The 27,946-nt window shown below is 37.5% G+C and overlaps 4 protein-coding genes across 5 annotated transcripts; 1 reads left to right on the top strand and 3 right to left on the bottom strand.

Annotated features, from left to right (window-relative positions):
* Window positions 1-421: 421 nt before the first annotated feature.
* LOC6572828 (probable cytochrome P450 304a1) lies at window positions 422-2,549 on the bottom strand. The gene is made up of 4 exons (XM_001998898.4): window positions 2,432-2,549; window positions 2,120-2,371; window positions 901-1,763; window positions 422-835 (listed from the first exon to the last, which is right to left on the bottom strand). Exons 1-4 carry the CDS (start codon window positions 2,523-2,525, stop codon window positions 509-511), a joined length of 1,536 nt encoding a protein of 511 aa, XP_001998934.1. The 5' UTR covers window positions 2,526-2,549; the 3' UTR covers window positions 422-508.
* A 2,171-nt stretch (window positions 2,550-4,720) lies between these two features.
* Window positions 4,721-6,951, bottom strand: LOC6572829 (probable cytochrome P450 304a1). The gene is made up of 4 exons (XM_001998899.4): window positions 6,816-6,951; window positions 6,501-6,752; window positions 5,317-6,179; window positions 4,721-5,256 (listed from the first exon to the last, which is right to left on the bottom strand). Exons 1-4 carry the CDS (start codon window positions 6,907-6,909, stop codon window positions 4,927-4,929), a joined length of 1,539 nt encoding a protein of 512 aa, XP_001998935.1. The 5' UTR covers window positions 6,910-6,951; the 3' UTR covers window positions 4,721-4,926.
* A 1,840-nt stretch (window positions 6,952-8,791) lies between these two features.
* On the bottom strand, window positions 8,792-9,710 carry LOC6572830 (kinetochore protein Spc25). The gene is made up of 3 exons (XM_001998900.4): window positions 9,486-9,710; window positions 9,221-9,425; window positions 8,792-9,160 (listed from the first exon to the last, which is right to left on the bottom strand). Exons 1-3 carry the CDS (start codon window positions 9,601-9,603, stop codon window positions 8,839-8,841), a joined length of 645 nt encoding a protein of 214 aa, XP_001998936.2. The 5' UTR covers window positions 9,604-9,710; the 3' UTR covers window positions 8,792-8,838.
* A 284-nt stretch (window positions 9,711-9,994) lies between these two features.
* On the top strand, window positions 9,995-25,946 carry LOC6572831 (probable aminopeptidase NPEPL1). 2 transcript variants are annotated; one of them, XM_015166615.3, is made up of 6 exons: window positions 9,995-10,180; window positions 11,248-12,260; window positions 12,317-12,473; window positions 15,796-15,972; window positions 25,392-25,502; window positions 25,602-25,946. In XM_015166615.3, the coding sequence occupies exons 1-6, from the start codon at window positions 10,103-10,105 to the stop codon at window positions 25,731-25,733; spliced, it is 1,668 nt and encodes a 555-aa protein (XP_015022101.1). In that variant the 5' UTR covers window positions 9,995-10,102; the 3' UTR covers window positions 25,734-25,946. The 2 variants fall into 2 exon arrangements, with proteins under 2 accessions (XP_015022101.1, XP_001998937.2); XM_001998901.4 differs by lacking the exon at window positions 9,995-10,180 and adding an exon at window positions 11,042-11,189.
* The last annotated feature ends 2,000 nt before the right edge of the window (window positions 25,947-27,946 follow it).

Genomic DNA, 27,946 nt, shown 5'->3' with positions numbered 1-27,946 from the left:
AAGATCGAAAAATGCAAATGCTGGGCTGCGAAGAAATTTCAATTTTTGTGAGCTGCTGCTTGTGCTCACATGCATACATACATATACATATTTGAAAGAGCAGAGAGCATCGTGAGAGAGAGAGAGCAAGGGATCTTTTGTTCAATATTTGACCATTTCGGTCGAGCTCATGAAGCGAAATGATTGTGCGTTTGTATATTTTCGTAGCTCGAACCTAAAAGTAAGGAGCCGACCGAATCGAAAGCTGTCTGGGGTGTTAAAGCCTCAGAAAAAGCGTGGAAAACGCTTTCCACTAGTTGTCTAGTCTATGTGTTCTCTGGTTAGTGCGGCTATACAAGAAGATTTATCGTTTAAAGCAAGTCCTTAGGAATCTCGTTTTAACTTTCAAAACTCTGCAGAAACAAAATAATAAACGACCTTGTAAGCAGTCCATGAAAAATTTTTATTTTATATTCATAAATATGAATAGCTAAGAATTCACTTATTAAAAATAAGGTGTTACATAACGCTAACGCTCTTTAAGTTGCACCCAGAAATCTGGAGGCGTTATGATGAGGCCATTGAAATTCTTGGAGAGATCAGGTAAGCTATCACCTGGGGCTAGAACGTAGTCAAAGTTCTGCAACATGGCTGTGGTTATTAGGAAGAGCATATTCCGTGCAAAGGTCTCGCCGGCACACAATCGTTTGCCAGCGCCAAAGGGCAGGGACATATCCTTCTTGAGGCATAGTTTGCCTTCATCATCCAAAAAACGTTCGGGCCTGAAATTTTCGGGATCTGACCAAATCCGCTTGTCCATGTGCATGGCATATAGGCTGGGAACGACAATGGTGTCCTGGGAATCACGACATGTTTATTAAGATTAGATAAGAAGAGAAAAATAAACTATATAACACCTACTTTGGGTATACGATAGCCCATGAGTTCAGTGTCCTCTAGAGCTTTGTGTGGAACATCAGAAGGTACCAAAGTCTCGATTCGCATTGTCTCTCGTATTGTTGCTTCCGTATAGGGCATCTTTTGACGATCCTCCAAATCGGGTAAACGACCACAGCCCACCACCTCATCGATCTCGCGTTGTATGCGCTTCGTGACTTCGGGGTACAGCATTAGATACTGCACAATGAGTGATAATTGAGACCCGACTGCCGTGAAAGCGGGAAATGAGAAATCGATAAGAGCCATGATGAACTGCTCGCGATTGAAGCCGCTTTCTTTGGGTAGATCCTTTTTCATTTCGGTTATGTAGAGATCAAGGAAATCGCGCTCGCAGCTTTCGTCGTAACTATCTATGTGGCGATCGATAAATTCCGAAAAGTATTGATATATATACAAGTTCGCCTCATTCATTTTGTTATATCCGCTTGCCTCGGGCCAGATATGTCGTATCCAAGGCATAATGCTCAATAATCTCCCATAATCATCGGCATTGCGTTGAAATTGTAGCCCAAACTGTATTAGTTTTATTAGCTTGGCCATTTCAGCCCTAGGGACTCGTTCGTTGTAGACAATGCTAAAGTGACTATTGGCTGAGAAGGGATTGAAAAAGAGAGGCAATTGTATTCTATATCCTCCGGGCTTGACCAGCTGATGCTCATGCTCGTAGCGTGGACCGTTACGTATCAGATCTAGCATGTCGGTGATTTCCTCCGCGATGACATTCTCCAGCTGATCGAAGCGACGTCCAAATCCGAAGTCGCGCAGATAACGTAAAATGAAGCGACGCTGTTCCCTCCACAGAACTCCCTCCTGGAAGAATATGCCTGAAAATAATACGCAAAATTTATGATATATTATATATTAAATGATTATTGCAATTTAATTGATGTCAACATAATCATCCCTGAGGACTCTTATCAAATCCAAAATGTCTGGCAAAAAACGTAGAGCTGCAAAATTTTTTTTTTATGTTTATATATATGTAGGTGTCTGCTGAGACACTTTAATTACTAAATGCCTGATAAAGATTCACTATACATATATATGTGGGGAGTATGCGACTAGAATATATCATAAGGTCTTTAAATTATACGAAAAGTTTTTTTTAAGTCAGAAACAGTTATAACCAGTATAGGCTAGGGGTCGAGGATATAAAGGACTAATATAAAAGATAACCCACCTCGCACACAATCGTCTGCATCTCGCATTTTACTCAAAAAGAGACCGGGTCGTCCATCGTAAACTTGATTATTCAGGACCTCACGAACTGTCTGTCCGTCGTGCACCACGGCGACTGGGTATTTGCCCACATATAAACCAATAATGTCCGATTTATACCACTTGCTGAGAGATAGAGCTGCCTTGTGTAGGTATTTATAATTGATCAGCAGCAAGAATAGATAGCTTCCGAAAAATGGCAAACGTGGAGGACCTAAGAGATTAAACTTTAGTTATTCACACGCGAAATCCAACTCGACTTTGATTGACTAACCCGGCGGAAATCCTGCAGGACGACCAATTACATATTTATATGACTGATATATAAATATGATCGACACCAGTGAGAGTAGGAGAAGAGTTAACATTTTACTTCCGTTTCGAGCTGAGTTCGAAATGATACTATGCTTTTCGAGCGAACGACAGCTATTATAATAGAAATAGTCAGAAAACGTCGTAAATAGATTTTGAAATGCACTTTAGAACTCAAAATGATAAGTGCAGTAGCAGTTGAGACATCTTTTCATAAAATCTAGTTTTCTTAATAGAGGTAGTATATGTGATAAGGTTCAATTCAGCCTTTGATCCTTACCTGTCACACGTGCAATAGATTGCAATAAAAATGAACTTATTATTCCGATGAGTTCAGATCATGTATAATATAACAAATAAACAAAATCAAATATTTCATTGAATTAAATATAAAAATATATTCTTGATCAGAACAACGAGCTGAGTCGATATAGCCATGTCCCTCTGTCCGTCCATAATGAGGCAGCAATTCCATAAACTACAAAAGCTGGAGACTTCATATTTGTGCTAGATGATAAGCCATATAAAGACTTTCTATTTTTTGGGTACCAATTTTGTTTTCCAATTATTACTTAAGAATTTCCAATTTTGTTGAGTATCTCCTGGTCGAGCAGTCTCGGAACTCGTTTTCATGCAGATAACACATGTTTTCAGATTAATTTGCGTGCTCTTATACAAATTAATTGAAAATAGTATATCAAGCAATATGATTAATTATTTATTTTGCTCTCAGTTGCGTTATTTACTAATCACCCATGTCGTCGAGGCAAGATCAACATCAATCATTGTCGACGTCATTGAAACGTGGATGTTTTGTTCCGTTTGCAGTTGACATTGTAGAGCTATTAGACAATAGCTTCTTCCGCTTATCAGCGTACTATGTAAATATAGATCATGAGCATAACAATTAAGGGGATTCTACTAGCTTTGCTCGCATTTATTCTGAGCTCGTTTTCTATATCACTATAGTGATTAAATAATATAAATAATTAATAATAATTAAATAATATAAGCGATACATAATTATAGTATCACTTTAATAATGTTCTGGTATTTTGCAGCCGCTTAGGCATTTTGAATATTATTATCCTCCCCTACAATAAATTGTTAACTTTCCTAGGGGAATGGCAAATTCTTAGTGATGTGCTTAGTGAGTATTGTGCTCGATAGCAGCTCATTAAATTTCGATAAATGAATGCAGCATTCAAGAGAGCCAAGCTCAAAATTTGAAAGCACTTGAGGAATGTAATTTAACTCAGTTCTACGAAACAATTTTTGTAAATACTTGTACTGTGTAAAAAGAGTTTTGAGGACTGAGCTGAAGTTTAGTATTTAAGTATACATTGAATACGGTAAAACAGAGTATACTGGTTTTGTAGGTGTAAAAGGTATAATCTCCACGAAAACCGTCAAAAAAATACAAAAAACAGAAAAAAATAATTTTTAATTTTACAAAATAACAGGCATATAATTTATCAACATCCACTCCTCATTTCCTCAAATATTTAGTCGCTAATTTTAAACAAATGCTAAAAATTCAGACACAATTAAATAGAAATTGCGATTCTAAAAAAATATTTGATGGATGTGTGCACATATGTTCACATTTAGCAAATTCTTGACGTTGCTGCCACGTGCGTTTGCTAATAGGTCAAACGTATTTGACACATTGAACGCAGTATAAATGATAAGTCTCTAGCTTTTATAGGTTTTGAGATTGCCGCGTTCACACAGACGGTCAGACGGGAGGACAGCCTTGATTAAAAATAATAATAATAATAAGACACTTGATGACGTCGGCCACGCCCCCATCTCTTAATTCCCATTTTTAATAGGCTTAAGGCATCAAATACGTTTGGGCTATCAGCAAAAGCACGTGGCAGCAGCGCCAAGAATTTTGCTATATATTTTTTTTTGCTATATTGTGTTTGCATTATCAGCTTTAGTTTAGAATTAGCAACTAAACACTGGATTTCGCCTCCAGGCAAAATGATGACTATTTATATTTCCATTTATTATTTTTCGTTTTCAATAGAGATTGATAGACAAATGTATATTTCCATTTTTTTTTTTTCGTTTTCAATAGAGGTTTTGCCTTCTAACAATGATAGACAAATTTTTAGGTTTTCATATTTTATTTTATTTATTATATTTTAAATTAACAAATATGGTAATTTTTGAAAGAATAAGTTCAAAAATGTAAAGTAGTTTTGCATAGAGATTTTGCCTTCTAACAATGATAGACAAATTTTTAGGTTTTCATATTTTATTTTATTTATTATATTTTACTTTACCAAATATGGTAATTTTTGAAAGAATAAGTTCAAAAATGTAAAATAGTTTTGCATAGTTGTATGCTAGATTCAAGTTGTGGTCACGGTCGGACAAGTTTCAGGGGATTTCCTCGTCGGGCCCAAGAATAGAGTTTTCTTACTTAGTAAATATTGGCTCGTGGCATTACGAACGCTCTTTGAGTTGTACCCAGTAATCTGGAGGAGTTAGAATCAAGCCGACCTCATTCTTTGATAGATCAGGCAAGCTATCGCCCGGGGCTAGAACGTAGTCAAAGTTCTGCAACATCGCTGTGGTTATTAGGAAGAGCATATTCCGTGCAAAGGTCTCGCCGGCACACAATCGTTTGCCAGCTCCAAAGGGCAGGGACATATCCTTCTTGAGGCATAGTTTGCCTTGATCGTCAAGGAAACGTTCGGGTCTGAAATTTTCTGGATCACCCCAAATCCGCTTGTCCATGTGCATGGCATATAGACTGGGAATGACTAGTGTGTCCTGTGAATAACATATTAGTTATATATACATAATATTATGATCATTTTATATGGAACTTACTTTGGGTATACGGTAGCCCATGAGTTCTATGTCTTCTAGAGCTTTGTGTGGAACATCGGAAGGTACCAAAGTGTCGATGCGCATAGTCTCTCGTATCGTTGCCTCAGTATAGGGCATATTTTCACGATCGTCCAATGTAGGTAGGCGTCCACTGCCCACCACATCATCGATCTCGCGTTGTATGCGCTTAGTGACCTCGGGATTGAGCATGAGATATTGTATAATCAGTGTTGCTTGATTGCCGATTGCTGTTATAGCGGGAAATGAGAAATCGATGAGGCCCATGATGAACTGCTTGCGATTGAAGCCGTATTCCTCGGGTAGATCCTTCTTCATTTCGGTTATGTAGATATCAATGAAATTGCGCTCGAAGTTTTCATCGTACGTATTTAAGTGTCGATCGACTATTTCTGCAAAGTAGTCATATATAAACATGTTCGCTTCATACAGTTTCTTATATCCGCTTGTCTCGGGCCAGATATGCCGAATCCACGGTATGATGCTCAACATTCTTCCATAATCATCGCCGTTGCGTTGAAATTGTAGTCCAAACTGTATTAGTTTTATTAGCTTGGCCATATCAGGTCTCGGAGTCCGCTCGTTGTAGACAACGCTGAAGTGACTATTGGCTGAGAAGGGATTGAAAAAGAGAGGCAATTGTATTCTGTATCCACCGGGCTTGACCAGCTGATGCTCGTGTTCGTAGCGTGGACCGCTGCGTATGAGCTCAAGCATGTCGGTGATTTCCTCCGCGATGACATTCTCCAACTGATCGAAGCGACGACCAAATCCGAAGTCACGCAGATAACGTAGAATGAAGCGACGCTGTTCCTTCCACAGAATTCCATCTTTGAAGAATATGCCTGAAAATAATATTTATAGATTATATTTATGGTCATTGCAATCTTTTAAATTATCACTGTCCGACACTTTCAACCGATAGTGCGACTCATACAAAAAAAAATTTTTTTTACCTAGTAAAAATGAAAAATTATCAATAAGCGTCCTACCTCAACAAATTGAGCAGATAGTGGACTGTTCTACAGAAACCTAATTATGTTTAGTGCCCAAATAAGTGAGGTATTTAATGCCTGATAACGGTGTACAGGCAGGCAAATTTTGATGCGTCATTGTGAATATGTGAAAGCATATTTTCTAATGGAGCTTGAATCTTTATAACTTACCTCGCACACAAACTTCAGGATCACGGATTTTGCTCAAATAGACAACGGGTCGTCCATCGCAGAGCTGATTATTCAGGACCTCTCGAACTGCCTTTCCATTATGGACCACGGCAATTTGAAATGAGCCCACGTACAGACCAATAATGTCCGACTTGTACCACTTGCTGAGCTGTAAAACCGCTTTGTGGAGGAATTTGCGATTGATCAGCAGCATAAAGAGATAGCTGCCGAAGATGGGCAATCGTGGAGGACCTGCAAGGATTCAAGGATTAGCAAATCACACGCGAAATTAGAATCAGACTATGTTTGGCTAACCCGGCGGGAATCCTTCAGGACGAGCGACTGCATATTTATATAGCTGATATAAAAATATGAGCGTCGCCAACGTTAGTAAAACAACAGTTAACATTTTGATTCGTTCCGACTTGAGCTCGAGTCCGTACTGAGCATTTCGAACAGATGGCAGGTCTATAAGGTAGCATTTTTCTGATAGACTTTAGAACTCAGAAATGGAAAAATTTTTTATAACGATTACGTCTGCGACACAATCTCTGTATAAAAGGCCAACTAAAGAATGGTGGTTCGATATGAGATTAAGAGAGGCTCGTCTAGACTATAACAAGTAAGAATGCTCTAGTCGAGACTGCTCGAGTAGGAGATACCCTGAACCCTCTAAGCTGATATTCTAATCAGTCTGCACTTTTATGTAAACATACATATGCATGCATCCACACGCACGCATAAGCCTGCGCTCTGCTAACTGCGCAGTAAGCAGCGACTGCGCTTGGGCTGCGCTGCAGTGTGGGCATATTATGAGAATTTATTTGTTGAATAAATCTTTTGTACACATACGATCTTCATGAAACTTTCAGAGCGTAATTATATGGCGAATATGTGTGTCCATTCCAAAGCACAAGTCTCTAGTACTTGAAATGCGTTTTTTACAAATTGGGGGCGAAGGGGGCGTGGTATCGAAAATCTATAAATTACAAAATCTCTGTATCCATTAACTTTATATGCAACGCAAATTTGAAGACTCCAGGTCTAAAAGTGTTAAAATTAGGCTGAAAAAACAAAATCAATTTTTCGATTATTCTCGATAAAAAAAGCTATCGGATGAGTTATCGAAAAAATAAAGCAAACTCGTACTGCGTATGGTATACACGAGTATGCATGCCAAATTTCAGCTCTCTAGCTCTTATAAGTTCTGAGATCGACGCACTCATACGGACGGACGGACAGACGGACAGGGCTATATCGACTCAGCTCGTCGCGCTGATCAAGAATATATATACTTTGTGGGGTCTGCCACGCCTCCTTCTGCCCGTTACATACCTTTTCACAAAAGCATTATACCCTGATTTTCCATTTTCAATGGGTTCAGGGTATAAAAAAATATTAAAATTAAAAAAAAAATAACATAAACAAATTGACTATTGCACATGATGAATATAATCATTAAATTTCGAAAAAATAAAATACGCAAAAGCGCGCTAGATGACTTAATCCGACAAGCAGATACCCTAGGCCTACAAGTGTTAAATTTGGAGTCCGTGATCTGTCGTGTACGCTTGCCTGATAGATTAAGGACAGATTACAATCTGTTTATATGACATCTATAAATAATATAAAGAAGAGTTTCTAGATCGCTTCCAGATGAACATCAGACATTCTAAGATATCATAGATGTCGTCAGCTTACATTTTAAGTCAAGCACTGTGCCGACTAAAAATAATAAGTATATAATCAGTTCTTTATTAGTCTGAGTGTTTAATAATGGTACACAGTTTCAACATTTCTTTTTAATTAAACAATATAATTGATATTTTGTAGCAGAAGCATGAATTTCATTCTTTTTGTTCGGCTTAGCAAATAAATACATTTTAAATAAACGGAGCGCTCGTTCACGCTGACTTTGCACTTTCTGGAGAGATTAAAATGCGTTGCTTATTTATGTGAATTAAATTGATACTAAATATTTTTAATATTCATTTTTATATTTATGCAGATTAAATAAATATTAAATATTTGGATTATTTTTGTTGATGTTCTTATATATACTTGAAAATTTGTTTATATTTTTTTTTTAATGTGGACTAATTTAATAGTAAAGCGGGTGTAGTGTTTACTTACGTATTAATGTTGATTAAATTAATATTATTTATTATATACCTCTATATTTATTTATATACCTCTGTAGATTAAATTAATATTAAGAATATTTATTTATATACCCATGTAGATTAAATTTATATTAGACATCTTATTTATTTCATATTTTTTAATATTTACTACAAATTATCGATCTATATTTTATTATATCATTTCGCATTATAATTTATTTTTCTAGCATTTTCGCCAGTGATCGATGAGCTGTGGGCGAGGTCAGATCAATCTCGATGATTGACGACAGCGAAGCGTTGGCATTCTCCTTTTCTTTTGCCGTTGGCTCAGCAGAGAATAGCTGCTGCCATTTATCAGTGCTGGCGCTGGGCTCGTTTAAACGCGACCAAAGTGCATTTAACCCCTTTAGATCATAGGCATCACAATTAAAGGGTATCCATTCGCCTTGCTCGGGCCGCAGTGCAACTCCTTTTACACGGGCGGGCAAAGCCTTTAGATTGATGTAGGTGTTGGTTGCTTCACTCATAGTGCGCACGCTGCAAGCAGATGGGGAATTGATAATTTATATAAATAAACACATATTTTGTTTCACTTACAAGCCCATCAGTTCGTCTCGTCGTTGTTTCTTCGTTGCTAATTCCGTCTGCATTTCACTCAAGTTTTGTTGCTCTCTGAGCAACTTGTCGCGCATGGATTGCTCAAATGCGCTGCGATTCTCTTGATCCTCTTTGCGTTCGTTTGCTACTTGATTTAATTTTTCCAATTTACGTTGCTGGCGTTTTATAAGTTGATGTTTTGCCGCTGTGTTCGAAAAAATATTAAATTCATATTTCAATTCCAGTTGTAAACAATTTTAGTTACCGATTTTGCTGTGAAACTTGGCGCTCTGCTTAGCTAGTGCATTCTCCTGTTGCTGCAAACTGATATCATTTTGCAACATTGCCATTAGACGTTTGCGCATGTCAATTTGTTTTGCCATTTTTATTAGTTGGATGATTTTATGAAAATTTTTAAATAAATAGCGCTTCAAACAAACATATTAAAGCGACGCTTCATACATTACTTGAGTTGCCAGACTGGTAATATTACACATATTTCACATTAGAGATGAGCGCAATTCACGCAACTGTTACTTCCAATAAATTATCAACAAATAATGATAATAAAATCAATATGTCATTCGGGCAAATTTTAAATTGAAATTTAAGTTGCTAGTTCGATTAGTTTCACAATCGAAGCTAAAAATATAAATTTTAATGAAAATTTAAAAAATATTAGCGTTGCCAGAAAGTACTTGTTTCGAGCGCTCGTCAGCTCCAAGTGTGCCCGTATATCGCACATATCGTATATAAAAACTATCGATTGCATGGCTACAATTATCATACTGATAGCCGGCAAAAATTGCAAGTGAGAGGCGTCATTGAGATTTGCAAAAATTTTAGAATAAGTGAATTTTGATTGCTGCATTTAAAATATTAATGCGTATATTGCATACAGCAAACGCGTTACGCTCAGTATTCGGTCGTGGCTATAGCGTTAGCCCTCCAATTAGAACTGTAAGTACATATGTATGTGCGTTGTGCTCAGATACCGGTGACAGGGGCGTAGCAAACAAGTTTTTTTTTTTGTGGATTTTTGTGAACAAAGGGAATAGATGGATGGATTCTAAAAATAAACGAGACATTTGCATAAAAATCATTTCTGTTGCCATCGAAAGCATTTGCTTGCATATATTTCTACATACATAACGGTTAATCTGTGTTAAATTAGCAATGACATCGAAAGAGAGCAGAGCATCCACTTGTTGGTCGCCATTATTTTCACACACAAGGTCACGCCGTTTGCGGTGTCATTGCGCCATAGCTTTGATGACGTCGCAAATTTGAATACCTTCTCTCTTATCAGCGTGTGCCATATTCGGCAGCTGCTGATACGAAATTTTGATTATATTTCTTTTTATTGTCGCTAGCAGTTGCAGATGCTATTCTGTTGTTTATTTTATGCAGTATATTTATGCTATTTATAGATTAGAATATGTTTGTTATTATGACTAATGAAAAAATTGCTTGGTTCAGGGCTGGGCAGCTGAATATAATTTTGTTTATTCTTATTATTGTTTATATTTTTTACAGGTGCCTCTTAGGTAGACGATAAGATAAGACAAAATGCTAATCTCGTCAGGGTTTGAGATTAAATTTATAATTATGTATTTTATAACTAAAAATACATAAAAAAAAATAGAATAAAAAAATTGAATATTCAACTTAGAAAATCCTGATATCAGAATAATTAAATGCATTTTTCTAAAAGAAATTTTAGGATATGCATCAGTTAAGCTTTTCATTTCATTCATTTAACTATATTCCTGACATTATATTGATTAAGGTTTTATTTATTTTTATTGGGCCTTGCTAAAGTCTACAATCAGTTTTATTTAGAGGAATGATTAGCACAAGAGTCAAATCAGTTGTTCCAATCAATTTGTGTCATGCGCCTAGGTTTACAGTACAAAGTTTATTTGTGTCGATTTGGAGTATCATAAATAATGTGCAATTCCGTGTTCAGGTAGCGAATGGGGGCTCCAATTGATCAATTGATTCATTCAGTTTTCCACATGTTTCAGATGGCAACGGACATCAAGTTTAATGCGTCGCTCAGTCGCACGGATCCGCAGGTGCAGCCGGTGTTAATTATCGGTCAGTTGCGGCATTTGAATCTGTTAAAGTTCAGTCAGTTGGCTGGCAAATTGGAGCCACGCGTTAACGAGGAGACATTTAAGAACGCTATCGCCTGTCTGCATCCGGCGCCGACGGACAAGTGCTCGCTCTATCTGGATGTGGCCACAGTCGCTGCGCTGCCACTGAAGGCATCGCGACATAATACTGGCTCGCGGGCTCATTCGATAACGCGCCTGGTCAAGAACCATGTGCTCAACGTGAACGAGGAGAGCGTTGTGCTCGTCTGCGAGCGTGAGAACCTATTTGCCAGCGCGTGTGCCGTGGTCCGTGCCTTTCCTCTTTACTCGCGCAAAACGGGCAATGGCAACGGAGGCAAGTCGCCAAGCAGTGAGGTTGGAGATGGCCAGCCATCGCGCTCTGTGGTCAATGTGGAATTCGTTATCATTGACAAGGATGGCGGCGTGGAGCAGGAGCCTCTTAGCCAGGACGACATCAATTGCCTGAACGAGACGGCGCGCGGCATTCGGCTTGCCGCACGCATTGTGGACACGCCCTGCAACGAGATGAACGTAGATCACTTTATTGAAAATGTCAGCGAGTTTGCCAAAGAGCTCTCCATCCAGCCTCAAATCATACGCGGCGAGGAGCTGCGAGAGCGCGGCTTTGGCGGCATCTACGGCGTTGGCAAGGCAGCAGCTGTTCCGCCAGCATTGGTTGTGCTCTCGCACGAGCCGAAGGGGGCGCAGGAGACGATTGCGCTGGTTGGCAAAGGCATTGTTTATGATACCGGCGGCCTGAGCATCAAGGGCAAAACCGCCATGCCGGGCATGAAGCGGGATTGCGGCGGTGCAGCTGCTATTCTGGGTGCCTTCTATGCGGCCGTTAAGTGTGGCTTCAAGGATAACCTGCATGCCGTCTTCTGTTTGGCCGAGAACTCGGTGGGTCCAAATGCCACGCGGTAAGTTTGTATCTCATTTAGCTGTAATAATTAATCTGTTTGCTTGTTGATTGCAGCCCCGATGATATACACACCTTGTACTCGGGCCGCACCGTGGAAATCAACAACACGGATGCCGAGGGTCGTCTGGTGCTAGCCGACGGCGTTTGCTATGCCAACAAGGATCTTAAGGCAAACATTATACTTGATATGGCCACGCTGACGGGCGCTCAAGTGAGTAAATATTGTTAAGGATTCATTTAGATATGGCTATATCCTATGGGTAACTCAAGGGTCTCCTGCAATTTCTGGCATATTTAGTTAGCATTGCAGACTAAGTCACTAATTTATTTGCATTTTCATGCTAATGATCATTAGCATTAGTTATATCATAATACAGCTTAAAAAATTTGATAAACGATAGAAGTCTTATATTTAGAATAATCAATGTAACCTATGTATTTTAATAATATCTTAAAGATATGTTTAGTATTTACTTCGTTGTATTCAAAGCACTTTTCAAAGCTCCTAGCTATATTGATATTAATTCCTGTAAACATTTCAAGTATCACATTATATATTTTCTAAAAGTTTAGAGATGTTTATTTACGATGGAGCTTTTTAGAATCTCTTTCACTGCTAGACCTATTCTAGTTTTATATCTCTTTCATCCTTAAATCTCTTTTAGTCTTATACTTGTTTGAGCCTCAGATCTCTTCAAGTCGTATATCCCTTGCAGTTTTGCATCTTCTTCAATTTTGTTTAGTCTAGTATTCTTCAGTTCTTGAGTTCAATCTATACAAACGTTAATTTGCTATCAACAGATGTCAAGAGCTTTACAATGACTGCTTATTCTTTTCCCTACACACAACATTAGATACCCTCTTTACTATCAATTCCTTATGCATTCATATTTTATCAAATTTCTATCAGCTAACCAAAGTAGTTTTCGTCCTGCTTGGCCTGACGAATGGCATTGGGGTCTGGGTTGCATATTTTTTTTTAAACGTTTCTAAATGCAAAATTTATGCCACGCTTTATAAAAGTCACGAGGTTAATTGGCAAAAATAAATTGCAAATTTGCTTTTTTTTTCGGCGGCAACTTGAAGCTGTAGCAGGAGCTGGAGGAGCAACAGCAGCAATGGCTGCTGCGAATGCACAACAGCAACAATGAAGGCAACGAGGCAAACCCGTTTTGCGGTTGTTGCCATTTTTGGTGGGGCAAAAGGACGAGCGGCAAGCGGTGCAGTTGAAGGCATTGGCGGCGATGCTGCACAATTACCATAAATCTTGGATGCAATTTGCTTAAAATATGATGCCAATTTGCGTTATTTGTGGTTCGATGGGAAATAAATCGAAGCTGGTCAGGGATAGCGAACAGGACAAGGCACAAAGCGCAGTGAGCACTGCTGTCCCATCCTGTCCCATCGATAACAAAGAAAAACTCAACTCAACTCGTTTCGAGTGCAACTAAAATTGTTGAGCCAACCTCGTCAACACTTTTCATTTGGAGAGTTTTCACTGAAATTGTTTAGAATTTGCTTTGACGCTTGTTGTATTTAATTTCATTACACACTCTCTCTCACATACACACACGCGCACACCTCGATGCACACACACACTGAAACACTTTAGCAACATGCAATAATATTAATTGCCAACATTGGCGCAACTGCGACTCCAGCAACAGCAACAGCAACAACAGCAACAAACAAATTGCAACAAAAGCAATAAAGTTATACATTTTATATGAGGTGGCACTTCAAGATACCCTCTAGAAATATAGTTAGCTAATAATTGTAATGAAAAATAAGAACTTGAGAGAATTTTATTTAATTTTAACAATTCATTTAGCTTTGTCAAAACTTAATTAATTTTTGGCATATTTACAATTTTCTTTGAAAGCATTTCTATAAATTGATTTTGCTTACGAAAACATTTTTATAAATGTTTATGGTAGACTTGTACTGTACTTGTACTATTTAAAACAAGTAAGAAGGCTCTAGTCGAGACTGCTCGACTAGGAGATACCCTGAACCCCCTAAGCAGATATTCTAATCATTCTGCACTTTTATGCACACACACATACATACACATGCATCCACACGCACGCATAAGCCAGCGCTCTGCTAACTGCGCAGTAAGCAGCGACTGCGATTGGGCTGCTCTGCAGTGTGGGCAATATTATGAGAATTTATTTGTTGAATAATTTCTTTTGTAAACATATGATCTTAATGAAACTTTCAGAGTGTAATCATATGATGAATATGTGTGTACATTCCAAAGCACAAGTCTGTAGTACTTGAAATGCGTTTTTTACAAATTGGGGGAGAAGGGGGCGTGGTATCCAAAATCTGTAAATTACAAAATCTTTGTATCGATTAACTTTATATAAAACGCGAATTTGAAGACTCCAGGTCTAAAAATGTTCAAATTAGGCTAAAAAAACCAAATCAATTTTTCGATTATTCTCGATAAAAAAGTTATCGGACGATTTATCGAAAAAATAAAGCAAACTCGTACTGCGTATGGTATACACGAGTATGCATGCCAAATTTCAGCTCTCTAGCTCTTATAACTTCTGAGATCGACGCACTCATACGGACGGACGGACGGACGGACGGACGGACGGACGGACGGACGGACAGACGGACAGGGCTATATCGACTCAGCTCGTCGCGCTGATCAAGAATATATATACTTTGTGGGGTCTGCCACGCCCCCTTCTGCCCGTTACATACTTTTTCACAAAACCATTATACCCTGATTTCCCATTTTCAATGGGTTCAGGGTATAAAAAGAATATTTTATTTGATTGCTATTATATCAAAAAATTACAGCACTTGCAAGTTGAGCTAATATGCCATTTGCTACAATTTACTGTAGGGTATATTGAAACAAGTAACAAACAGCAGCCAACACTTTTGTGCTTTTACATTTTATGTTGCTGCTTGTTACACCTATTGTTGCTATTGTTGTTGTTGTTGCTGCTGTTGTTGTTGCTGTTGTTGCTGTGTGTGTTGCTTTCATTTGTCCAGCTGTAGTTTAACACGCGCTGCTAGAGTCCTTGGCTGGTCTTGATGCTATTGCAGCTACTCCTCGTGCTGCTGGTGCTGTTGCTACTCCTGCTACTCCTGCTACTGCTCCTGCTACTGCTGCTGATGCCGTGGTCCATGGCTCGCTGTTGTTTTGGGTGTTGCTTGTGCTAAATAACCTTGCACCTTTTTATTGCTGGTCGCGTCGGAAGCTCGCAATTTTGGCCGTTGCAAACCATGCATCGCATCGCCGCCTGGCCGTCCCATTGTTCTGCATTCAGTCTCCTGCCTCCTGCCTCCCATCCCCCAATCGCCCAACATGTTGCCACCTTAACGATGTTTGGGTTGCTGTGCAGTTTTATTGTTAGCACATTCGACTTGAATATTGCATGTTTTCTATCAGTTCGGATGGCTGGACCATTAAAGCTCTCTTATGTTGCTCTCCTTTATTCTTTCGTATACATATTAAATTTGTTAGCTACACTTATTTCACTTGCCTCTCTTTCTCTCCCTACTTGCAGGGCGTTGCAACGGGCAAATATCATGGCGCCATATTGACAAACTCAGAGCCATGGGAATCGAAGGCATTGCAGGCCGGACGCAAATCCGGCGATTTATTGGCGCCCATTATTTATTGCCCCGAATTGCATTTCTCCGAATTTGCATCGGCCATTGCTGATATGAAAAACTCTGTTGCGGTAAGTACCCACTATTTTACTAAAAAAAAAAAAAAAAAAAATGAAAAGCAAACTAAAAAAAAAGAAAATAGTAGAAAACTTTCAAGTGCTTGACAACCAAAGGACACACATCAAACAATCCATACAAACACACGCACACACATGCCCACTTTTATACCTTCAAGGCAGAGATTGTTTTTCATGTCCCTTTTTTTTTTAGCCAGACTCAGCTCTGGTTTTGCTGCAACAAATTTGGCACTATATTGCAAGCAAAGAGTAAGCCTAAAAGCGTTGTCTTTAGCCCTCACTTATCATTGCTCGAAAAAAATTAATCTAGTTCAATATTGTAAGCCTACTAATACTACTTTCAATATATGTATCCTAATCGCTTCCTTTCGACTCAGGCAACATTGCTTCCAATTCAATGATTTTCCTGAATATTGCAACATTTTCTTTAAGATTTATAATAAATATATACATATACATATATATAAGATATATAAATCTTTTTCTAAAATTGGATTCCTTGGATTATATCCATATTTATATATATGTATAAATATAATAATGTAATAAAAAAATAATTCTATATTTATATAATCCTTTCGCTTGGATTATATACATTTTTATATATTTATAAACATAATATAATATATAATTATTTATATTTTTATATATTAATATATTACATTTACGTCCTGAAATTCCTATAAAGATCTCTCATAATAAATTCCAAAAGAACGCATTGCCAATGTTTTGGTAAGTTAATAAAGTTCGACGTCAACTTTTACTTTTCACAAGAAATATGGCTCATCTGAAATTCGCATGCACACACATACAGAAATACTCATAAAAGTGTGATGTATGTGTGTGTGTGTGTGTGTGTGTATGGCACACAATTTTAATTAACTTTATCAGGGTCAGTCGAGGTTTATTTTCTATTTTTTTTATCGCCGCAATGTTGCGAAAAATGATGGACGTCATGTTCGGTTTAAAGATTGATTAGTATTACTGTGATTTATGCTAGCTTGCACAAACACAGACACTCACACACAGACACACATGCACGCACACACATGGTGCATACACGCTCTTCTGCTCACATGTATCAAAAACTTTGGCGTTCAATCTATGCTTGGGCAAAAGTATTGGGTGTGGCAAAGGTGGGGGGCTGGGCATCGGAACTGCTGCTGCTCCTGCCGCTGCGTAGGTGCCTCAAGCTATGCCACAACAGCAACCAAATCGAGTTACCTTATTGTACGTCTAAAACGCTTCGGATCAATGGTCATTCATCATTGTCACGCCATGGGCGACTGCCAGCAGTATACACACACACACACACACTTATTTGCCCTGCCTGGATGCGTAGAGGTGTCTAGGGCGTAGGTCAAGTGGCACGGCTGGTTACTGGCTGCCTGCCCATTACCTGCATCACTCGCCAGCCGCCTGTCATCTGCCTGGCCCCAGTCCAACAAAACTGACCCCAACTGCCTCAACTGGCTGCCTCTCTGCCTGTTGGCCGTTGGCTGTTTGATTTTTCGACCACTTTGACGCTCGTTGTTATTGTCTTTACGGGCAAAAAAAAAGAAAGGAATGGCAAGTAGCCCCAACGGTGCGTTACGCCTCTTTTCTGCATTTGATGTGACATCAGCGACGCGCACTTTGTCAATTCGTCCGTGATAAAGTGCTTTAAACTCGAAATGCATTCAACTTTAAACTCGACTCGACTCGAGCTGCCTGCATATCTAGTCTCTTGCAGTAATATTAGCCGGCTTTCAATGAAAGACTTTCCTATAACTGAACTTGTATTTTTAGTGATGTATGTACTTATATCTCTATATTTGGCTTAGATTGCTGATACATAGAGCATATATTGATGTATTTTAGCATTATTGTTAATGAAAATTGAAACATAGTTGGAAAACATATTTAATCTTTGTTATTCAAGGTTAAAGAATTTTAAAATATATTTTAAGAAAAATTTTTGAAAAATGATTTAAGTAAGTTTTGTTAAATACGTTTTTTATGTGGTTTAGGAAAAGTTAAGAGAATAAATATTCGAAAGTGGAGTTGAAAAGGGCTTTGAAATTAGATTTAAACCTAAATATTGAATATTAATATGCAAACAGATTTCAATTGCAAGTAGAGTTAAAAATTTGAAAACAGATTTCCATAAAAGAGATTTCAGTTTGGATACATTATTTCATGGAATCCTTTTGACCCTAAGCATTTTGATTTGTATTTGATGTTTTTTTTTTTTTTTTTTTTTTTTTTGTTTACAATTTTTAAAGTTATGCAATCCTTCTAACATTTTGACTTTCGTTTTGAAGCATTTTCCATTCTTTTAATGAATTGCAACAAGCTTACAATATTTAAAATTTACACGTCGATAAAAACTAATATATTTATATTAATGTATATTTAAAGTTGGCTATATTTAGTATACTTATGATATGTAAACCCCCTGATATTTCCATATAAACTGTCATGACTGCATTACCCTATGCTCATCCACCTGCTAGGGTATATCTGCTAGGGAATTAGCTGCTATTGCTGTTGCTGCTGCTGTGTGCCAAATTCTCACGCGTTGCGTTGAAATTACATGAATTTTTTCTCTGTATGCGCTTTGGCAGTGCGACGCAGCTAGTTGGCCGCTAAATGGAGGGATTATGAGTGTTGTTAGCGGTTGGCGGTTCGCTTCGAGGCAGCGCTTGCACTTTTTTGCTTCCTCATTTTTACGCCGTTGTTGGCTCATTTTGACGGGCAGCTAGCTTGTGGGTGGGATGGTTAGCTGTTGTTGGCCATGGCTGGTGTAGTGTCCATTAGCCTGGCTTTTAAATAACTGACTGCAATTTGTTGTATGCCGTTTCTGATTTGAGTTCTGTGTGAGGTACCAGCCTATTATTAGCCATGTTGTGGTTGCGGTTAACACGTTGCGTAGATTTTTTTTGCTGCTGCCGCTGCTGCTGCTGTGTTTCGTTGTTGATAGATGTAGAAAATTAAAATAAAAGAGTCAATGATTGGTTATTATTGAAAAGCATTTTTTAATGTTTCTTTGAAGTTTATTTCTATAAAAAAATATAGGCTTTCATAATAAACAGTATAGAAATATTGTCCAATAATACTTGTACATAATCCACACTTTGTTTTATGATGTAATTCTTTGCACATAACTATTATATATTTAGAGAATTTTAGTTTATGTTTGCATGGTCACAACAGAGGGCAAACGAAAAGTGAAGAGAATAAAAGCAATCAAATGATTTAAATGTCTCGAATTGTTTCTCAATTTGGAGACATGCGGCCGAAGAGCACAGACGGCATTGTGGATGTTCTTCTATGTTGTGCGCGGCAAAGTTACTCAAATTTTATGACTGTGAAATTTTACCATTGTTGGTAAGTGATTTTTATGTTAAATCGTAAAAAGCAGCCAGCGCACAGAGGCCGGAGAGCATGAATTTTAGATAAAGCCAACAGCGGCCGAGTCGAGCAACGTGTTGCGGTGTCTCTTCTCTGGATGTTTGTGTGTGTGTGTGTGTGTGTGTGTGTGTGTGTGTGTGTGTGTGTGTGTGACTGTGGGGGTGTATTCGTAATTGCTTTCTTTTGTTTTTGATTATATCCAAGCACTCTAAACACTCTAAATGAGGATCTATGCAAAGCGGCAATAAGTAATCTAAATTGATTAAGTATATAATAAAAACTAATATATAAAATGTAATTTAAATTTATGATTTTAAAATTTTATTCAACAATTTATATTATTATTTATTGTCATTCTACTTACTATTATTTACTTACTTACTTATAAAATGTAATTTAAATTTATGATTTTTAAATTTTATTCAACAATTTATATTATTTATTGTCATTCTACTTATTATTTATTTTCATAAATTTATAAATAATTTTTATAGTTTTCATTTATTTTTGAGGAACATTTTTTAAAATACATATTTGTATTTAATTTTAGTTTTGTTTTTATTATTATTATTGATTTATCATTGACGAATATCAATTGTCTTGATTTTTATAAATTCTGTTCAACTTGTTCTGATCGCCTCGCACTGTTGCAGTTGTATTTGTGAGAGGCTGAAAGCTTTTACATTGGTGTTGTAAAAATGGCTATCCTAGCGCATTTCTCATTCTTACTGCGAGAAAGAGAGCGCAAGCGGGACAACGATAGATGTCGCTAAAGGCCCTGTCACGCGCTGCTGAGTGAAAGCGAGATGACAAAATAGGCTCTTTGCTTAGGGTCATTTTGATTGGCTGTGCATAAATTATCATTATGAAGATCATCGGCATATCCTATATATATAAAATATTCAAATTAGCATTAAGCAGTGGAAATTTAATTACAATTACAAGTTAATACTTAGCTCAATTGCTGAATCCAACAAGTGTATTTGCTTGTCGGTCTCTTTCGCAGATAAACCGTTTCCCCTTCAATTCGTTTTCTTTTTGTTGATATTTTCATTCCGCTCGAATTGCAGTTGGTAAATTTTTATTAAGCGGTAGCATTTTAAATTCAATTGTACGGCGACTTTTTACGCTTTTAATGAATTAAATTGAACTTTTTATGCGCCAAAGTTTGTTTATTTTTATGCTCGTGCTCTCTTTTTTTTGTTTTCACTTTAATGCCGCGACCTCACGGCGCCAAATATGATATTTTGTTAGCGCTTTGTGTTTGTCTTGCTGTTGATTAAATAATGCCAACAGTTTATAAATAATGCTTGAGCTTAGTGCTTCGGCGGTTTAAATGCAGATTTTTTTAAGTCCCGGCCAGCCTGTTCGACCGTAAGTCACGTAATTTGCGCAATGCCCCGCTATTTCCGTTGCCTACTAACGGCTCGGGGAGGGGGCGTGGCCAGCGTAACTTCACTCCGAGGACTTTGTTAACACAAATCTTTCCGCTTGTTATGTGTTGGTTTCCGCTCAACTTTTGCACGTCTCTTAGGCGAGCACGCTGAAAAAAGTAACGGAAAAGTGAAAGAGGGAAAATGCAAAAGTAAGGAAAATGAACCCAGCCGTCGCTCGCATTGACTGTTTCTAATATTTTCGTTTTGCTCTTTTGCCTTATGTCCCGCCACGGGAGGAAAACTTTTTTTTTTTGTAAATCGTCTCGCGACATTGGGGGAAAATTGAATAAAAAACGGTTGTCGCTTTCCTCGGTTTGGCTTGGTGCTGCAAATCCTTGCGACGCCCATTGAATGAATGTGTAATTGATACTGAAACTCAGTCAAAGGCATCCAATACATTTGCTGCCTCAAGGCATTACGTTTGCCCACTGACACGCCCAGTGCCGACCACGTGCAGCACGTGGAAAGTGTTACAACGTCTGTCATTGATATCAGGCGTCTCGCAAGTTGAATGCTTATCTTAAGTGTTTGTTGCTTTAAGGATTTAACGACCTCTTTAAACTCGGACTTCAATTGAAGGCAAAGATTCTGACTGAATTCCTTTTCGTATACCCCATTGCAAGTGAGAGAGGGGAATATTGGGAATATTTGTATTGACTGAACTTTAAGCTCTTGTGTAAGCAAATTTGGGCATTCATCATTCTTACTCTGCAGCTTGGCAGCTTTGTGAGGGTATCTCTCAGTCAAACACATTCGCATTTGATTGGAATAGAAAATAGCAGCATGAAAAATAATGAGCATTTCACTTAAATTTTCACTGTTTCATTCTGGCTGTTCGCTTTTGAAGTACTTTGCATTTTGCTGTTCCTCTAGTTCTCTATTATATATTTCTTTTTATCGTTCCATTTTACATTATGCTCTGCTGCGATTCTTTTCTTTCATTATTTTCCTGTTTTTAATTTAAATTTCGATGCTGTTTTTTATTTATTTGATTCACTCTAATCGATTTTTGTGCTTCTTAATTGTTTCTGTCGTCGCTTTGGGTGCAGTTTAATTTTTTTGTTATACATCTTTCTCTCTCTCTCTCTCTATTTGTTTCTATTTTTGCTGTTTTTTATTTAAATTCTGGTTTATTTATTTATTTATTTTTTAAACTTTATATAATATCTCATATTCCTTCTCTCTTGAAGTCTTACTATTGCTAATTGTTCAATGACTCTTTACTTAGTTCCCTTTTAGACAATTGTAGCTCTCATGTTAATGTCCTATTGCTCAAAATTTGGGTGTCCAATCTACTTCTTATTCATCATTTCTCTACTTAGGTGATCATAACTCTTAATTGTATATTGAGTTTTCTTCTTAACTTCTCATGCCACTGCTTTCTTTATTTTTGTATTTCCCAATATTTTGCTACGTACTTAACTTCCCACTTAGCTTTTTTCCTCTCTCTCTCTCTTATAACTCTCACTTACACATTTTACTTTTACTTCTAGTGAACATCTATACAGCTCTTTACCTTTATCTTGCCTTTACTTTATCTATTTGTTACTTTCTTGCTCATTATTTCGCTACTCACTTCTCTTCTCACTTAGCTTCTCGCTTTTGAGGCGACTCTCAGCAACATATGAATTCCAACTCCTAGTCATCTCATGTTACTTCCTACCTTTGCCTCTCCATTTGTACACGTCTTGCTCAATGTTCCGCCCCTTGCTTCTCGCTTCTCTCCCAACACCGTCTTCTATGACTAGCTCGCATTGCTTTACGCTATTCCTCATATGGCTTGCAACGTTTAGTTTTTAATTACAGTTCACCTGCGATTTGAGCCGCAAGAGTTGCATTGATTTGGTCTGTTAATTAAAATGCACGTTAATCGAAATTGAAACGGGATGCTCTCGATGGCGAATAGCATCAAATCAAAAATAGCTATAGAGTTAGGTATGTGGCACACGTGGCGTGATTGACAGCGGAGCATGGGGCATGCTCTGGTCACGTAGCCAACCGCAATTAGTCGCCGACCCAATGCCAAACTTGATGTGTGGCCAACTGGGCTGGGACGGCTGGATATTGGGTGCGTGGGCGAGTGGGTGTGTGGGCGTGTGCGTTTGCTATTTACGGCTATTTACAAAAGGTTCACACAATCAATGCGTTGCGTAATGCAATCAATGCTAATGACATTATGTTGACAAATGTTTGCCATTATTGATGAAAGCGCATGGGCCGCATTGGCAGTCGGTTGACTGAGCTGATTTTAGCATTGAATGTATCTATCCGATCTCCAGCCAAACACAATGAACAAACTTGAAAGCCTTTAATGAAAATTAACGGGACATGGGGCATACACGACGCATCGTTGAGGGCGCAATTTTACCTTTGGGTAAACGATAATTGTCTATAATTTAGATATTGAGGTGCTGCTTTCAGTTTGATGAACTGTATTTCTATATAGAAATGTCGATTTAGTTTTCTTTGATGTTATATAGAAAATGTTTTATATCAACCCAAAAAAAAAAAAGCAAAATAAACTAAAAAAAAAAAAAAAAAAAAAAGAAAATTAATAAGTAAATAAAAAATTACTAAATGCAAAAAAAATAAAGTAAAACAAATATACATATTAAAAAAATATATATATTAAAAAAAAAAATTAAAAATAAATAAAAATATGTTAAAAAAAAAAAAATTAAATAAAATTAAATTTAAAAAATTAATTAAGTATGAAATAAATATACTCTGCCAATTCTCTAACAAAATTATTATATACATATATAGCTGTTAGATAATAGCTTATATCATATCACTGACGACAATGTCAAAAGTATCGGCTAAAAATAATATAAATCTCGTTAGCTCGTTTGACAAATAATTTGTTAATTGGAAGCAATTCAATAAGACAGACATTCACAATGCATGGCAGCATTTTGATTGGACTGTTTCCAATTGACACACAAAAATATACACATTTATTCATGTATAAGAATATAAAGCAAATGGATTAAATTACATATAATTTGCCAATTTAATAACAAGCTATACATACATTTGGCATCATTTCATTTTTTTTCTTCATGCACATTTTAAAAATTTTGCGGCAAGTTTGATAACAAAAACAGTTGAAACATCTATAGTAATAGGTAGAGCATTAACGTCAATAACAACAACAACAACTACGACAACAATTGTATGAATAAGAAGAGCAACAACAACTATATTGCGATAGAAATCGTTGGCTTGAATAGACTTTGAACTTCCGTTTCATGACGAAAGGCTTCTCATATGCGTGTATATGTATATATGTATATTTGTATGTTTGTGTGTGTGATTTTCATCTTGGACTATCACACGTTGTCATGCAATATTCTGTGTTAGACTTCTTTTGCTGTTGTTGTTCTCGTTGTCCTTTCTGCTGTTGAGTTCAGTTTCTTCTTCTTCATACGCTCTATTCGCTATCTCGCTCACTCTCTCTTTCTCACTCTATATAAATGTGAGCATAAAGAGGCATATGTATAGCTTTCTTTAATATGTGGCACTGTGGGACGGGAGTACATCAACACGTAAAAAAATAAAAAATAAAAACATTTGTTAACAACAAAAAAGAAAAAGGGTAAATATTTTTCAAATTCTTTTTTACGTCTATTTTTATCCGATTTTTGACTCAAGTAACGCCAAGAATGTCTCATAAAAGATTGGAACTTATCCCACTGTGCTAGGCAATGGTATTTTATGTTTACGCTTAAATATTGTAATTTCCGCCCAAGTTAGTAGAGCGACAGTTTCCGTTACGTGGTAGCTGGCATATAATTTAGGCATTAGCACATCTATAGAGATATTTATGTATGTGTCATGTGCAACTATGTATATATGTATATATGTATATACATGTGTGTGTTTGTGTGAGCAGATATATATTTTCCTGTTGCACTGCGCTGCTGGAGACTTTTTAATATCAAAGACGCTGCTCACATAAACTTGTTGCAGTTTTTCTTTTTTTACTCAAAGATTACGCTGTAGCTAAAAAAAAATGCAACAAGAAGCTGTGAGGGGTAGCAGAGGTTGCTGCTGTAGTATGGCATAAGGCTAAGATATTGTAGATATGGGTTCTTGATTTCAGAGCGAATGGAATATAGACTCTTGGGATTGCAAATGAGATTTCTTATATTTCAGCTTCATTATTCTGTCATCGATAAATATCGATTAAAGATACTTCTATAGGAGTAATTTTACATTGTGATGCGCAACTGAATTATGGCGCTGGTCATAAGACTGAGATGAAGATATCTGTTATGGATTCTGGAGAACAACTAGGTTTTGATTGTGGAATGTAGACAGACTCTTGGTTCTCGATTGCTAGGTAAACTAGGCTTCAATTATGGAGTATAGATTCTTTGGGTAGAAAATATTCATTGTATTTTGAATTCCATAATTTAAATAATTTTTCACTCTTCTTCCATCTATAATTATTTATCACAGACTTTATTTGAACAACTTAATAACTTCGATTATATTTCTCTTTATTTTCTTCTCAATTTCATATATAATCACTTTAAATTGCATTTATATCTAATCAAATTTCTCAATCTGCCTTTGCAGGATCGTCAGAATGCGCAATCCTCTTGTGCCGGTCTCTTTGTGGCGGCTCATTTGGGCTTCGATTATCCCGGCGTGTGGATGCATGTTGACATGGCCACGCCCGTCAATTGTGTAAGTGATTGCACAGAGCTTTAAATAGTATGATTTCAATCTCACTCCACATCTCGCTCTCTCTCTCTCTCTCTCTCTCTCTTTCTTTCTGGTTGGCAGGGTGAGCGTGCTACGGGCTATGGCGTCGCCCTGTTGCTAACGCTCTTTGGCAGCCACACGAGCTGCGGCCTGTTGCAGTCGATTGCGCCGGGCGATGAGGAGCCGCCATCGAAGCGTATATGCCGCGATTAGCAGCAGCGTGAAACAATCGCATTGCTGTGAAGTCGAGCGTTTTTGCATTTCAATCAAGTTTATACACACACACACACACACACACACACACGAGCACACTCACACTCAGCTATACATACTAACGAATGAGAAGAACATGTATGCGTTAAAGTCAAAATAAGTTGAAAAGCCAATTGAATGAGCTGTCAGGCAATAAAATGAAATTAAACTAAATGATAATTAACATTTGTCGCATGCAGCGCCTCACTGTGTGGGTGCTTGTTTATGTGTCTAGTGTGCAATTTTTACACACACCTGCACACACACAGACACATTGGTAGCTTGTATACATCCCTCTGCTGTTCAATTAGACGACTGCTGTGCCCATTAGCTAACTGTGCCTGGCGTCTAAGTGGATTCATCATCATCATCATCAACATGATGCGGCTGCAATTGTCTCGACAACAGCAGGAGTAACAGGAGGAGCACCAGCAGTAGCAACAGTAGCAACAGTAGCTACGTCAACAACAGCTAACAATACAAATTAAATTGCAACATCATTGTGCCACGGCGTCGAGTCGTCTTTGTTGCCTACTTTTCAGCGAGGCTGCGAGGAGCGGGCAACTCTCGCGGGTTTGTCAGCTGTCAGCGTCAGCGTGAAAGACAGATTCACGGCCACGCCCAATGCCTCTGCCGGCAGCGTCAGCCCATCTGCACAAATTGCCTGAGTCTTATTTGGTAAATTTCATTTAGGAACGCGCTCACTTGCCTTTCAGCTTACCTTTACGTTTTTGTGTGCTTTTAATACCCTGGTGAGTAGTGAAAGGGGTATATTAGACTTGGGGCGGAGGCAATTGAGATGTAAAACTTGGTTTGTATTGAAAGCTGGATATAGCTAGAGTAGTGCATGTGTAGTAATGCATTATACATCTACAATTTTATTAACGTGCTTGACTAGATCGATAACGATAAATATCGATTACTCTATTGATACATTTGATAGTCATATAACCAATGATATATAGCCAAAAATTATAAAGAATACAGGAATTCCATACAAATCTAGGGTATCGCTTAGTCGTTCCCCTTGCACACTCGCACACTGTTTTTATAGCATTTACTTTCGCTTGCGCTTTTATTGTTTAATTAGCCTGAAATACGTTTATTTTCAATAGTAATTGCAGTAAACAACGTGAGAGGCGGGGCGAGGCGAGGCGGGGCGCACGTAAGAGCTGATGATTTGTAAAACCTTGAAATGCAGCTCAAGTAATGCCCCATTGTGCCAAGCCATCGATTCTAAATGGGAATGGAAAGGTATAGTAAAGTGTGTGTGTGTGGGTGTGGGTGTGCGTGTGTGCCACTGACAAATATTCGATTAGCGAACAGAGTAACGAGCTCTTTGCAAAGTGAATTTGGTCGGGGAATAAGTAATTTGCAGCTGCACTGCAGCATTAAAATTGTAATTGTAAACAAGAATTCTACAATCTTAAATGCACTTTTAACAGACCTAAAGTGCCCTAAAGGGTCCTGTTAAGATGCACAGTTGAGGGAAAATGGTATTCAAATTAAATTAAATTTTGTTTTTGATCATTTTGAAGTATTGAATTATCAGTATAATATAATCTAAGACTTGTGTTTAAAGAGAAGTGTGAATTTATGAGAAACTTATATTGAAATATATCACCTTTCGTCAGTAAATATTTATTTGGTATTTTAGAACAGCTGGCGGAACATTCATCTTATCTGAAATTCGATAAGAGATCAGCTTTAGGCCCTATTTTTTGAAAGGTTTTTGCTTTTGGCATTATTCATTTCTTCCAATGCATTTGAATAGAATGTCGAACCTTTGAGTAGCTCTAGCAGAATTCTAGACAAGTATATATCGTATATTTGACAAGTGAATATCGTAAATTTAGGCAACTAAATATTGGATTTGAAGGTTATATCTGTATCGTATTGTATTGTCATCAATTACATGGTAATCGATTAAGCAACTGAATATCGTATATTTTGGCCAACCGAACATTGTATATTAGACAATATTTTATATTATATGTACCAAATATATGTATTATGCATTAGCTGCATTAGTAGATTATTATTCATTTAGGCAACTGAATAACGTGCCTGAAGACTACTACATATAGCACATATACACAGTAGAGAAGCTCAAATCGCACTATTGGGCAACTAAATATCGTATCTTAGACTACTAATATATCTGACTTTGACAA

The sequence above is a fragment of the Drosophila mojavensis genome, unplaced genomic scaffold (assembly GCF_018153725.1).
Source record: "Drosophila mojavensis isolate 15081-1352.22 unplaced genomic scaffold, ASM1815372v1 contig_16, whole genome shotgun sequence".
In the NCBI taxonomy this organism is placed as follows: Eukaryota; Metazoa; Arthropoda; class Insecta; order Diptera; family Drosophilidae; genus Drosophila; species Drosophila mojavensis.
The sequence above is the reverse complement of the archived record's forward strand: the minus strand, read 5'-3'. Positions and strand labels throughout refer to the sequence as shown.